This window comes from Scylla paramamosain, chromosome 5 (genome assembly GCF_035594125.1).
Source record: "Scylla paramamosain isolate STU-SP2022 chromosome 5, ASM3559412v1, whole genome shotgun sequence".
NCBI classification, from domain to species: domain Eukaryota; kingdom Metazoa; phylum Arthropoda; class Malacostraca; order Decapoda; family Portunidae; genus Scylla; species Scylla paramamosain.
In genome coordinates, this window is record NC_087155.1 from 32440311 (window position 1) to 32452559 (window position 12249).

Here is a 12249-nt window from a genome sequence, read left to right on the forward strand (position 1 = left end):
GTTGTACTTTAATTAAAATTATTATCTACCACCATGAAACCCTGTTGCAACAATAGTTCCAGAAGGTATGTAATTTTGCTTGAGAGAATTGCACAAACAAAAAACAAGCCTTATCTTGTCCTCCAAATGCAATGAAACATACTTGTGTCAAAGTTTGAATTGCAAAAATTTAGATAGATTTTCTTTTAATTTCTGAGTGGCAACTTTGATTTATTTTAGTTATTTTCATTCATTGGGTGTGAGATGCCTCACTTTATCAGTGACTATTTCTGTACTTGAATCTAAAGTGTTACTTTATTTCTTCCATGCACAGGCAAAAGTAAGGTTTAGATTGTAATGGAGAAGAAATAAAAAATTTAAAAAATGTATTTTAGCAAGCAAAAGACATTAATCTCATGGCAAATAATAATTACTCCCCCTCAATATTGTATCTGGTGCAACAAAGTTCACAGAGCAAGTTCATGTGTTGTTGAATCTATATTGTGATTATGTTTGAGCTACAGGAGGCAGTGACAGTGTGAGCTGCCACCAGGGTTGAAGTGTTGTGGCCATATTTGAGAGTTTTCAAAGCAGAAAGAACTTGCTGGTGGTGCAGGAAACACATTTGATGTCTATCTAAAACACATTAATTCTTGAATAGCATCATTGTTAAATTTTAATGTTAGAAATGTGCATGGGTTCATATATTTGTTTATTTTATTAATTTATGTATTTATATATATTTTTTTTTATTTTATATGGGAATATACTAGAATTCAAACAGCAAAACTATTGAGTCCTTAATAGGCTGTTTAACTTAGGAATACGAGGGGTCACGTGAAGTATGGGACAGTCTCTCTCTCTCTCTCTCTCTCTCTCTCTCTCTCTCTCTCTCTCTCTCTCTCTCTCTCTCTCTCTCTCTCTCTCTCTCTCTCTCTCTCTCTCTCTCTCTCTCTCTCTCTCTCTCTCTCTCTCTCTCTCTCTCTCTGTCACAAAAACTGTAACATATATATTGTAATGAGTAGACTATTGTGTAATTAGCTGAGTGGCAGTTGGTTAGATAACTGGGTATGTTACCAGTGGATTTACATTAGCAGGGAAGAAAGTGGAAAAACAAGGATTTATATTAGGAGGGAAGTGGGGAACTGAGAATTTATATTGCATAGAGGTAGGGAGTGGGAAGTGTACAAGAGATCAGGTGAATGTGGATATTAGGTAGTCTTATCTAATAGTCATATTTGGAGGATGTATAGTGATATGTGTATAAAAGTACATATTTCCTTCATTACCTATGCAGTATTACTATTACTCTAATTTTAAACTTTCTTTTAAAATAATAAATTTGATATTTAACATGCCAATTTTTGCTGCACTTGCCAGTCCCTGTAGGGTGAAAGGCAGTGGGCTTAGGGTGAGGTGGCACTGGGGAGAGAGTGTGGGTCATTCAGTCATCAGTCTTACCACAGACACTCTAAAGATCAGTGTTTCCACCTCTTACTGAACTAAACACCACAAAACAGAACCAGAGGGATCACTATTCAAGGTGAGTACAGCAGTGACAACTTTGCATGAGTCAATCTTACCAGCTTCACCAGAACATTGTTCTCCATTCCTCCTTTCTTTCTATGTACTACTAATATCTACACACCTGAGCCTAGAAATCCCTGAAAAACGTTGGAAAATATGCTAGATATTGATGGAAAGACAGTGGGAGGTGGGAATGAAACAATCAGTATGGCTTGGTGTGATGATGTCATTTGTATATCTTTTGGGCGAGTTGTAGCATTTCATTTATTTAAGCTTTATTATTCATTATTTGGATGGCTTTACTCACAGACCTTACAGACGTCTATCAGTAAGAGGCCTAGAAAGCTTAGAAAAGTTTTTTTTTTCACATACGAGTCTGGAAACACATAGAAATTTAGCAAAATATTGATATAGGAAGGGTCATCAATATGCAGAAAATCAGCTGAGGTGAGGTCGTTCCTATATGTCAACCATTATTTGCATTATCTCTCACTTATTATAAGCCAAATATGTCACAAAATGGAGCCACATGTCTAAGCAGGTCTGCAGATCATATATATGCCATTGCCTGGCTTCGGTGTGATAAAGGTTTAATTGAGGCAAAATGGCGACCATGTTCTTGAGTGGTCTTCATAAAAAAAAAAAAAAAAAAAATATATATATATATATATATATATATATATATATATATATATATATATATATATATATATATATATATATATATATATATATATATATATATATATATATATATATATATAAGTGTTTTCTTGCTTCTGTTAATTAAAATGCGTTGAATTTGCTTTTGTTTATTATATAAGAAAAAAAACGGTTTTCGGGTGTAATTTTTAAGAACCCTTTTATATATATATATATATATATATATATATATATATATATATATATATATATATATATATATATATATATATATATATATATATATATATATATATATATATATATATATAAATGGGTTCTTAAAAATTACACCCGAAAACCGTTTTTTTTCTTATATAATAAACAAAAGCAAATTCAACGCATTTTAATTAACAGAAGCAAGAAAACACTTATATATATATATATATATATATATATATATATATATATATATATATATATATATATATATATATATATATATATATATATATATTTTTTTTTTTTTTTTTTTTTCATTTCAGTTTCTAATTAAGTTTTTTATTGTTTCTCAAGATTCTTAATGATTTTAAGTGTTTTCTTTCACTGAAATGGACATCTACTATCTAGTAGTAGTACATTATCACATATGTAGTTGATTTCAACATAATGTTATAAGGTCGCGCTGGTATAATTAGGAAATCCCTCCCCTCCCCTACCCTATGTACACTTTAGAATGATTTATTGTCCTGTTAAAATCTGAGATTTTAACAATTTTTTTTATTTATTTATTTCAGCTTCTAACTAACTTTAGATTATAAAAAGAGTAGCTCATATTTTTTTTATTTATTTATTTTTTTTCATTCCTGTTAAATTAAATTTGTAGACTGTTTTTAATCGTGTCAAGGTTCCAACACCCTATTTTCTACTTTCTTTTTTTTATTCTGGTTCTAGTAACTTTAAACTGTAAAAGAAATTTTCCTTTTTTTTTTTATTCTCATTAAGTCAAAATTGGCTGACTTTTCAATTAATTTAATTGTGCCCAGGTTTCAACATTTTTTTTTTTCAGTGAATTGTTTATTTCTGTTTCTAGGTAACTATAAAAAAAAATATATATATATATATATATATATATATATATATATATATATATATATATATATATATATATATATATATATATATATATATATATATATATATATATATATATATATATATATATATATATATATATATATATATATATATATATATTCTTGTTAAGTCAAAATGGTTGGACTCTTCAATGGCTTCAAGTATGTCAATGGCGTAATTTCCAGTGTTTTCCAGGTATTCCCAGGTGTTCCTAGACAATAGGCGTGTAGATAGGAACAGTAAGAGAAATAGAGGAAGAGGAGGAGGAAGAAAAAAAAGGATGTAGGAGGACCTGTAGTCATGACACACGCACACACACCATAAACAATTTATGTAATATTACATGAATATTCTCAGTGTGAAGAAGGAATGAAAAGAAAGGGGAAAAAAATATAGTAGGAGGGGAGGAGGAATAAGAGAATGAAAAATCCAGGAAGAGGGTCCATGCATGAGAAAAAAAAAAAAAATAGATAAAGCGTCATATATATATATATATATATATATATATATATATATATATATATATATATATATATATATATATATATATATATATATATATATATATATATATATATATATATATATATATATATATATATATATATATATTATGTAGGAGGGACTCTGGCAAAGGGCAACAGAAAAAAAAAATATATATATATATATATATATATATATATATATATATATATATATATATATATATATATATATATATATATATATATATATATATATAAAGAGAGAGAGAGAGAGAGAGAGAGAGAGAGAGAGACGCACAGCCGTAAGGTGAATTGTTTTAGCTGATCCCCCTTTCTTTAAGTCGACCGCCGCCTTTCATACAGAAGCTTTTACATCCCAATAAGTTAATCCACTAAGGATCAGAAGAGGTGGAAGGTTGAGTGAAAAAAAAAAGGCTCGCCCTGGTTAGATGACTGTACCTCGAGTCATTAGTGCTTTGGTGGCGGTAGATGGTTCTAGAAATTACATCATCTTCAGCAGTAACATAAGTATTAGTAGTAGTACATTATCACATACGTAGTTGATTTCAACATAATGTTATAAGATCGCGCTGGTATAATTAGGAAATCCCTCCCCCCCTCCCCTTCACCCAGCCAGCCCCACCTCGCCCACACCCAGCCAGCTCTCACTCGGTCCTTTGTTGTAACACGTGAAAATAGTCGACGATTTATTCAAAATACGACAGTAAGTATTTAAAAGACGCACTTGCACAAATCCTATCTTTGTTTGTTTCAGACTGTAATGTCATAAATTCAGCCTTGTTCTTTTGTACTTAGATGAAAAGCAAGCTCAAAAAATCCTAGAGCAGCCTATTAGGTAATCTTGCGTTATATCAAGGCAAGGAAAATGTTGAAATAAGACATTTACATCAATCCCTCAAATATATTTTACCAGCATCGGTGTACTTATAATAATATTGTGAACATATGGTGTCTTCACTGTCTTGCATTCCAGATTTCACCAAATGTATTACATTTTCTTTTGTGCATGTTCATTGTTGACATCTCTTGGGAACATTTTGTCAATAAGGGCTATAACCAGCTGTAGCCAATCAGAAATGCGATAGTATATTACCCTGGCCACCCATTGGTTGTTCTGCGTCTCGCCTCGACCATCCCCAACACTTCAGTAAACGCATACTGTCAACAAAGAAGCCGACCAGCTGTAGCCAATCAGAAAGGAGAGCTTGTAATATCCTGGTCTCCCATTGGCTGCTGTTCGTACGTACACTTCGCGGCAACTAAGACATTCCTTTTATTTTCGTCTTAAGAATACATATATTCTATTCAGGTTGAAGATATAATTACTGCAAGGACCTAAATACAAGAAAAATCCATTTCTGAAGGACTGTGAGTGGCAAGATTCTTCATTGTGTGTGTGTGTGTGTGTGTGTGTTGGGAAATAATGGTGATATAAGTAGGTAGTAGTAATTTCCGGGTACATTTGTTTATTTACCTATTAATTTTTGTTCTGTGTGAAGAGAGATGCTTATTAATTAACTCATTTACTTGTTCACTAATATATTAGTATGTGTGTGATGTGAAAGTGGTGAGTGAGACAAAAAGGCCAATAATAACAAGAAATGATTCATGTGATTCATGCTAAGTATTTGGCTATATACTTACATATTAATCGGTTGGTTCATTTATATATTTATTCTAAATATTTGTACTGTATTTAGACGCACAATAGTAAAATCATCAGTCGTTACAGAAAAAAAAAGTTGTTTATCATGTACATTTGTACTTATTTTTTGTTTATATGCTCAACACATTGATCCAATAATTTTTACATATTAATTATGTTTACCGTAAATATTTTTACCTTTCTTACACATATATTAAAACCTTGAATCAAACTAGTGACAAAATACTGGTGTGGATTTCGTGCGGGTCGTGGTGGATCATCTGGGAGCAGCAGCAGGGAAAGTGAAGTGACTGTCTGTTGTTGGGGCTGAAAGTGTAAGTCTCGCTGCGTCATTACTCGTGGGTGTACACTGTCGCTGCGCCCACCACACCTCGCTGCCACCTTACTTCAGACAGGAGTGGGGCGTGTGTGAACCAGTTGAGGAAGGACACTGAAAGGGGTGATTGTGTGATCTGGTGTTCAGTGTAATTTTTGTAACTTGGAATTTCTCTCCTTGTCGTCGGATTTTCTCCTCCCCAAATTCCCCTGTGGCAGTTTTCACTCTCACCGTGCTATCGCTTTCGGATTCGCTGGACGTGTCTGCTTGCTGGAGGAGACTGGAATGCGACGAGGAGTGAGGAATATTGTTTTTTTTGTGTTGGAGAGGAGTACTATATCTTTGTCTTGGGAGTAGGAGTGAAAGGAATATTATTGTGTTGAAAGAGGGAAGTGAGAGGGTTGGTATTGTGCTGGAGTGAGGAATATTGTGTGTGGTTTTTCTGTGTGAGTGTGTGTGTGTGTGTGTGTGTGTGTGTTTTGGGAGGGAATGAGAGGAATATTAGTTTGTATTAGAGAGTAGTGAATAAAGAATATTATTTTGTTGGGGAAAGAGAGAGGAATTTGTATTAGGAGATAAGTGAGGAATATATCTAACTATATATATATATATATATATATATATATATATATATATATATATATATATATATATATATATATATATATATTGTGGGGGGAAATATGAGAAATACTATTTTGTTACAAGGACACTGTTGGTATATCAATTGATGTGGCAAAACCATTACAGTTCTATAGACAATTTACCATAAACATTCTACATGCAAGGCATCACAGTTCACATTGGTACAAGTATGATCAATTTGCACCTCATAATATAGAACACTTCCACTTTCTTAATCTCTCCCAGTGCACCACCATCTTTCATATGTTGACCAAGCATCCACCTTGCCTCCTGATCCTCACATTTCCACCAGTAACTTGATAGATTACGCTTAATTACATTGTAACCCTAAAATAAATTTCAAGCTAAATATAAAAAAAAAAAAAAGAAAAAAAAAAGAAAAATCTTGGAAACACTGGAGCTGTCATTTGTTAAAAGATTCTCTCTCTCTCTCTCTCTCTCTCTCTCTCTCTCTCTCTCTCTCTCTCTCTCTCTCTCTCTCTCTCTCTCTCTCTCTCTCTCTCTCTCACTTATTGAGGTTACACAGTTTCATTTCATTCAAGGAAGAGTTTAGCAAAGTGATAACTGATAAATTTTCTCTATAATTATAGAGATCACACAATTTTATTTTATTCAAGAAAAGTTTAGTAAAGTGACAACTGATAAATTTTCTCTTTGTTCTCTTTGTTTTGCCTGTAATTTTTCTTTATTAGGGTTTATTTTTGTTTAGTAGGGAACTGAGAGTATTTTAAATTAGGATGTAAATTTTTATTATTAATAGAGAATCAAGTATGTGGTTTTAGGTTGAAATGATCCTCAGGCTGATGTTCCAGTGTTAGCAACTATTCATTGGGGATGAAGCAGATCTGAAACTAACATGAAAATTACTATAAACAGCAGAAAACTTATCAACACAAATATAAACACTATGTAGTTATGATGTGGATCATGGGGAAAATTGAGTCATTATTGTATTGATATACATTAATTATAGATACTCTTTAATTCTCTGCAGTATTAGTAGCCCCAGAAAAATAAGTGATCAAGTGAATAGCAATTATATGAAATGGTTTTATGTAACAGGCTTGTGCATTGTTATAGACCCATCAGTATGAAGGTCATGCAGCTACTGGCTCATGACAAAGGCTCCCAGATGGCTTGCTCATGAGTTGGTTAGATAAGAGTTTGTGGTGCATCATTTGAAATGTTGATCAAGCCCCTATCTAATCTGTTGGTACACATACGAGGTGTTTTCAAAAAGTAGGTATTAAGACTGGTTTCATACTGTTGTAATTGGCCATGAGTCATGTTACACACTTTATTTGGGCTTACATGTTGACCATGTGATGTAATGATTGTCATGTCACTGGTCTCAATTGTGTGTGTGTGTGTGTGTGTGTGTGTGTGTGTGTGTGTGTTTATCTAGTATTTACCAAGTTGTTTATGGGAGGGGAGTAATTTCATAGTATCCCATCTCTATTGGTTTTAAAAGCACTGACAATTTCGACATTTACAGTGTCTTCACTGAGTTTGTTCCATTTGTTCACACTTCTGTGAGGAAAACTATGCTTCTTAATGTCTCTTCTACAGTTAACTTTCTTCAACTTCCTATTGTGTCCCCTTGTACTCTGTGTGTCTAAATTTATTAAACCTTCTTTGTCCACATTGTGTGTGTGTGTGTGTGTGTGTGTGTGTGTGTGTGTGTGTGTGTTGTTGTTCTTGTTCTTGTTCTTGTTTTTGTTGTATCTGTTTTTGCTGCCATGCATTTGAAAGAATAGAAAAAATGCACAAAATTGGGTCAAACGAATTTTTATGGAGTATATGAGATGCTGTATAACTTGTAGGGAAAAAAGTGTACACTGGTTAAGGTTTTGATTTTGCTGGTTCAAGGAAAGGAGAAAAAAAAAGAAAAAATGCAAAGTATTAAACCCCCTTGCCTGGTAGACCAGTAATGAATGCTGCAGATCACTAGCAGCTCCACCTTGACAATGCATAGGCTTACTCTCTGCAGGTTCTCTGCAAATCTGTAGCACAATACTGGATTGTACAAGGGTAACATCCACTGTGTTCTGCCTTTGCTCCTTGTATGTGATTCTCTCTCTCTCTCTCTCTCTCTCTCTCTCTCTCTCTCTCTCTCTCTCTCTCTCTCTCTCTCTCTCTCTCTCTCTCTCTCTCTCTCTCTCTCTCTCTCTCTCTCTCTCTCTCTAAACTAATTCCTTGTGAGCCACATGATTCTAGTATAGTTTTTTGTTGACAATATATGATAGTCTGAATTTTTTACATTCTGCTATTTTTAGGGAGATGCTCTTAACCATTCTGTTCTGAATAGCAATTAAAATTTTTCAATATTGATTCCCCCTTGAATGTAATTTTGATGACATGAACATAAATGCTCTTACTTAACAAAGAATACGAAGGGTACTTAAGTCTTCCATCACCTGAATCTCATGTGCTTTTTATTTCTGCCTGGAATCATGCTAAGTCTGTTCTCCAACTAGCCAAAAACTCCTTCATTAATAGTAAGTGTCAAAATCTTTCAAGATCTTAAACATTGTGCTCCTCTCATAACTTCTTGCACAGCCAAAAACACCTCCAATGACTTTGCTACTTCATCCTCCTTTATTTCACCCTTTACTTCACCCTCCTTTATTTCAACCTGATGGCACCACTACCATCTCATCTGTTTCTAAAGCTGAACTCTTCACTCAAAATTTTTGCTAAAAACCTTGGATGATTCAGGGCTTGTTCCTCCCTCTCCTCCACCCTCTGACTACTTCACATTACCATTAAGATTCTTCACAGTGATGTTTTCCATACCTTCACTGGCTTAAACCCTTGGAAGGCTTATGAAGTTGATGAGGTCCCTCCAATTGTTCTCCAAAACTGTGCCTCCATGCTTGCTACCTTGCCAAGTCAAACTCGTTCACCTCTGTCTGTCAACATCTACCTTTCCTTCTTGCTAGAATTTTGCCTACATTCAGCCTGTTCCTAAAAAGGGTGACCATTCCAGTCCCTCAAACTTCTGTCCTATTGCTTTAATTTCCTGCTTATCTAAGGTTTTTTAATCTATCCTCAACAGGAAGATTCTTAAACATTTATCACTTCACTACCTTCTATCTGATTTTATTTATTTATTTATTTATTTTTTTTTTTTGCCTATGTCTTCAAGGGACCTAACCTTATTAATAACAAACTTCATAAAAAGAAATTCATTACTTTGGACACCTTTGTCTTTCAGGCCAGCACTGATTACATTTTTTTTTCTCTCTCTCTCTCTCTCTCCATTTGATATTGCCCTTTAACCACTGGAATTGTTGTATGAAAAAATTAAGTGCACAGGTATCGGTGTTGGTCAAATATTGGGATATCGGTATTGGTCAAAATTTTGGTATCAGTACATCCCTAGTAAAGACTGCAATTTGTTGAATTTTAGGCTACTAGAAGAGAGTGACATTTATATTGGTGCAATTTTTAATATTTACATTCAGGTATCTCATAAAATCTAATTGATTTAGATCATATTTAGGACAAGTTATGACCATTATGTTAGGTTAGCTTTAGTTTATGTTAGATAAGGTAACATCACAATATATATATATATATATATATATATATATATATATATATATATATATATATATATATATATATATATATATATATATATATATATATATATATATATATACTGATTTAGGAGAAGAACAGTGACCGTCTACCACAGCAGCAATAGAACGGTCAGAAAGGAAACTTGAGATGAAGTTAGAGAGAGGAGAGAAGCCGTAGGAGGGTAGTTTGGAAATCAAAGCTTTGTGCCAGACTCTATCAAAAGCTTTGGATATGTCCAATGCAACAGCAAAAGTTTCACCAAAATCTCTAAAAGAGGATGACCAAGACTCAGTAAGGAAAGCCAGAAGATCACCAGTAGAGTGGCCTTGACGGAACCCATACTGGCGATCAGATAGAAAGTTGTGAAGTGATAGATGTTTAAGAATCTTCCTGTTGAGGATAGATTCAAAAACTTTAGATAGGCAGGAAATTAAAGCAATAGGACGGTAGTTTGAGGGATTAGAACGGTCACCCTTTTTAGGAACAGGTTGAATGTAGGCAAACTTCCAGCAAGAAGGAAAGGTAGATGTTGACAGACAGAGCTGAAAGAGTTTGACTAGGCAAGGTGCAAGCACGGAGGCACAGTTTCGGAGAACAGTAGGAGGGATCCCATCAGGTCCATAAGCCTTCCGAGGGTTTAGGCCAGCGAGGGCATGGAAAACATCATTGCAAAGAATTTTAATAGGTGGCATGAAGTATATATATATATATATATATATATATATATATATATATATATATATATATATATATATATATATATATATATATATATATATATACATGCATACATTGGAACCTTGGTTCTTGATCTTATTTCATTCCTGAATGCCTTTTGAAATCCGAAATGTTCGATAACTGAAATTATTTTCTCCATAGGAATTAATCCATTCTCAGACACCAGTTTACCCTGCCTTTGCGGCTTATGACAGATGCTCCCACAGCCAAGTTGGCTGCTTCACAACATCTCCAGCTCACAAATTAGTTATCCAGAAAGGATGTATTGAATGAACTTAGTGACACAGAACTCATCAGAAGATTCTGTTTAGACTGTGCAGGTATTCTCTTTGTCACCAATCTAGTGAGGGAAGCCTTACAGAAGGAAACAGAGAGGAGCAACCCACTTACCACCAAAATGAAGGTGATCATAACACTTAGACATCTTGCTGCTGGGAAAAGCTAATGGAAGAATGCAGTTGTGCAGCAGTGATGGCATTGGGGGTCATCATGAGAGCCACAGATGGTTTGGGATAACTCTTCAGTGCCAAAAACTGTTTGTTTACATCGAGGCTTTTCAGTGGGATCACATTTACCTTATTTCAAAGATTGAATTACTGTCTTACACTGTGTCTCCTCCAAATATATAAACTGAAGTAAATATTTATAGAAACTATAAATTAGTAGTAAACAGCAGCTTTTGGTATGTATTTTAATATTTTAAATCAAGTAACTTTGTTTTAGAACTTAATTATGGTACTGCAACTGAAGCAATAATGAGTTCAAAATTTTGTTCAAAAACTGATTTGTTTGAAAAGGGAGGTGTTTGTTAACCGAGGTTCGACTGTGTGTGCATATATATATATATATATATATATATATATATATATATATATATATATATATATATATATATATATATATTATCTGGACACAGGATGAAACATGAAGCCGTGGAAATGAGCTTTCTGACAGATGCCTGTTTTATGTAGAAGAAAAGAGTACATTATGGAATGTCAAGGAAAGGAAAATTAATTAACCTGAGATGTGGTTGATCATTTTCATATACTGTAATTGTATATCACTAGTGTCTTCATGAAGTAATTGTGCTCCCTCTTTTACATAAGAACATAGAAAATAAGGGAAGCTGCAAGAAGCCACCAGTAATGTGGCAGTCCTCACTTGAAACATACCTATTTCCACCTGTCATCCTCATTCATGCATTTGTCTTATCTTCTTTGAAAGCTCTCTAATGACTTGGCACTATTTGTATGATAGTAAGTCTATTCCATTCATCTACCACTATTTAAGAACCTGTTCTTTCCTATCCACTTTTTAAATCTAATTTTATCAAGCTTGAACCAATTTTATCTTGTTCTATCCTAAGTACTAATCCTGACAATTTTGCTTGTCATCCTTGTTATATCTTATGTACCATTTAAAGACTTCTCTTAGGAACAGTATTTAAAAATGCTTCGATTTTCTTTCATAGGGAATACTTTTCGTCCCTTGGATCTTTTTAGTCA

The 12249-nt window shown here is 33.5% G+C and overlaps 1 protein-coding gene across 6 annotated transcripts in view; it reads left to right on the forward strand.

The window, feature by feature from the left end:
* Positions 1-4475: 4475 nt before the first annotated feature.
* LOC135100845 (E3 ubiquitin-protein ligase UBR2-like) overlaps positions 4476-12249 on the forward strand; it is a 52250-nt gene continuing 44476 nt past the window's right edge. For 2 of the 6 annotated variants that reach the window (XM_064004307.1, XM_064004313.1), the window contains exon 1: positions 5778-6070. In XM_064004307.1, the coding sequence (XP_063860377.1) occupies positions 6059-6070 (12 nt within the window). In that variant the 5' untranslated portion in view covers positions 5778-6058. Of the gene's footprint in view, positions 4495-5022; positions 5160-5638; positions 6071-12249 lie in introns of those variants that run through there. The other 4 variants (XM_064004311.1, XM_064004310.1, XM_064004308.1 and 1 more) reach the window with 4 other exon arrangements.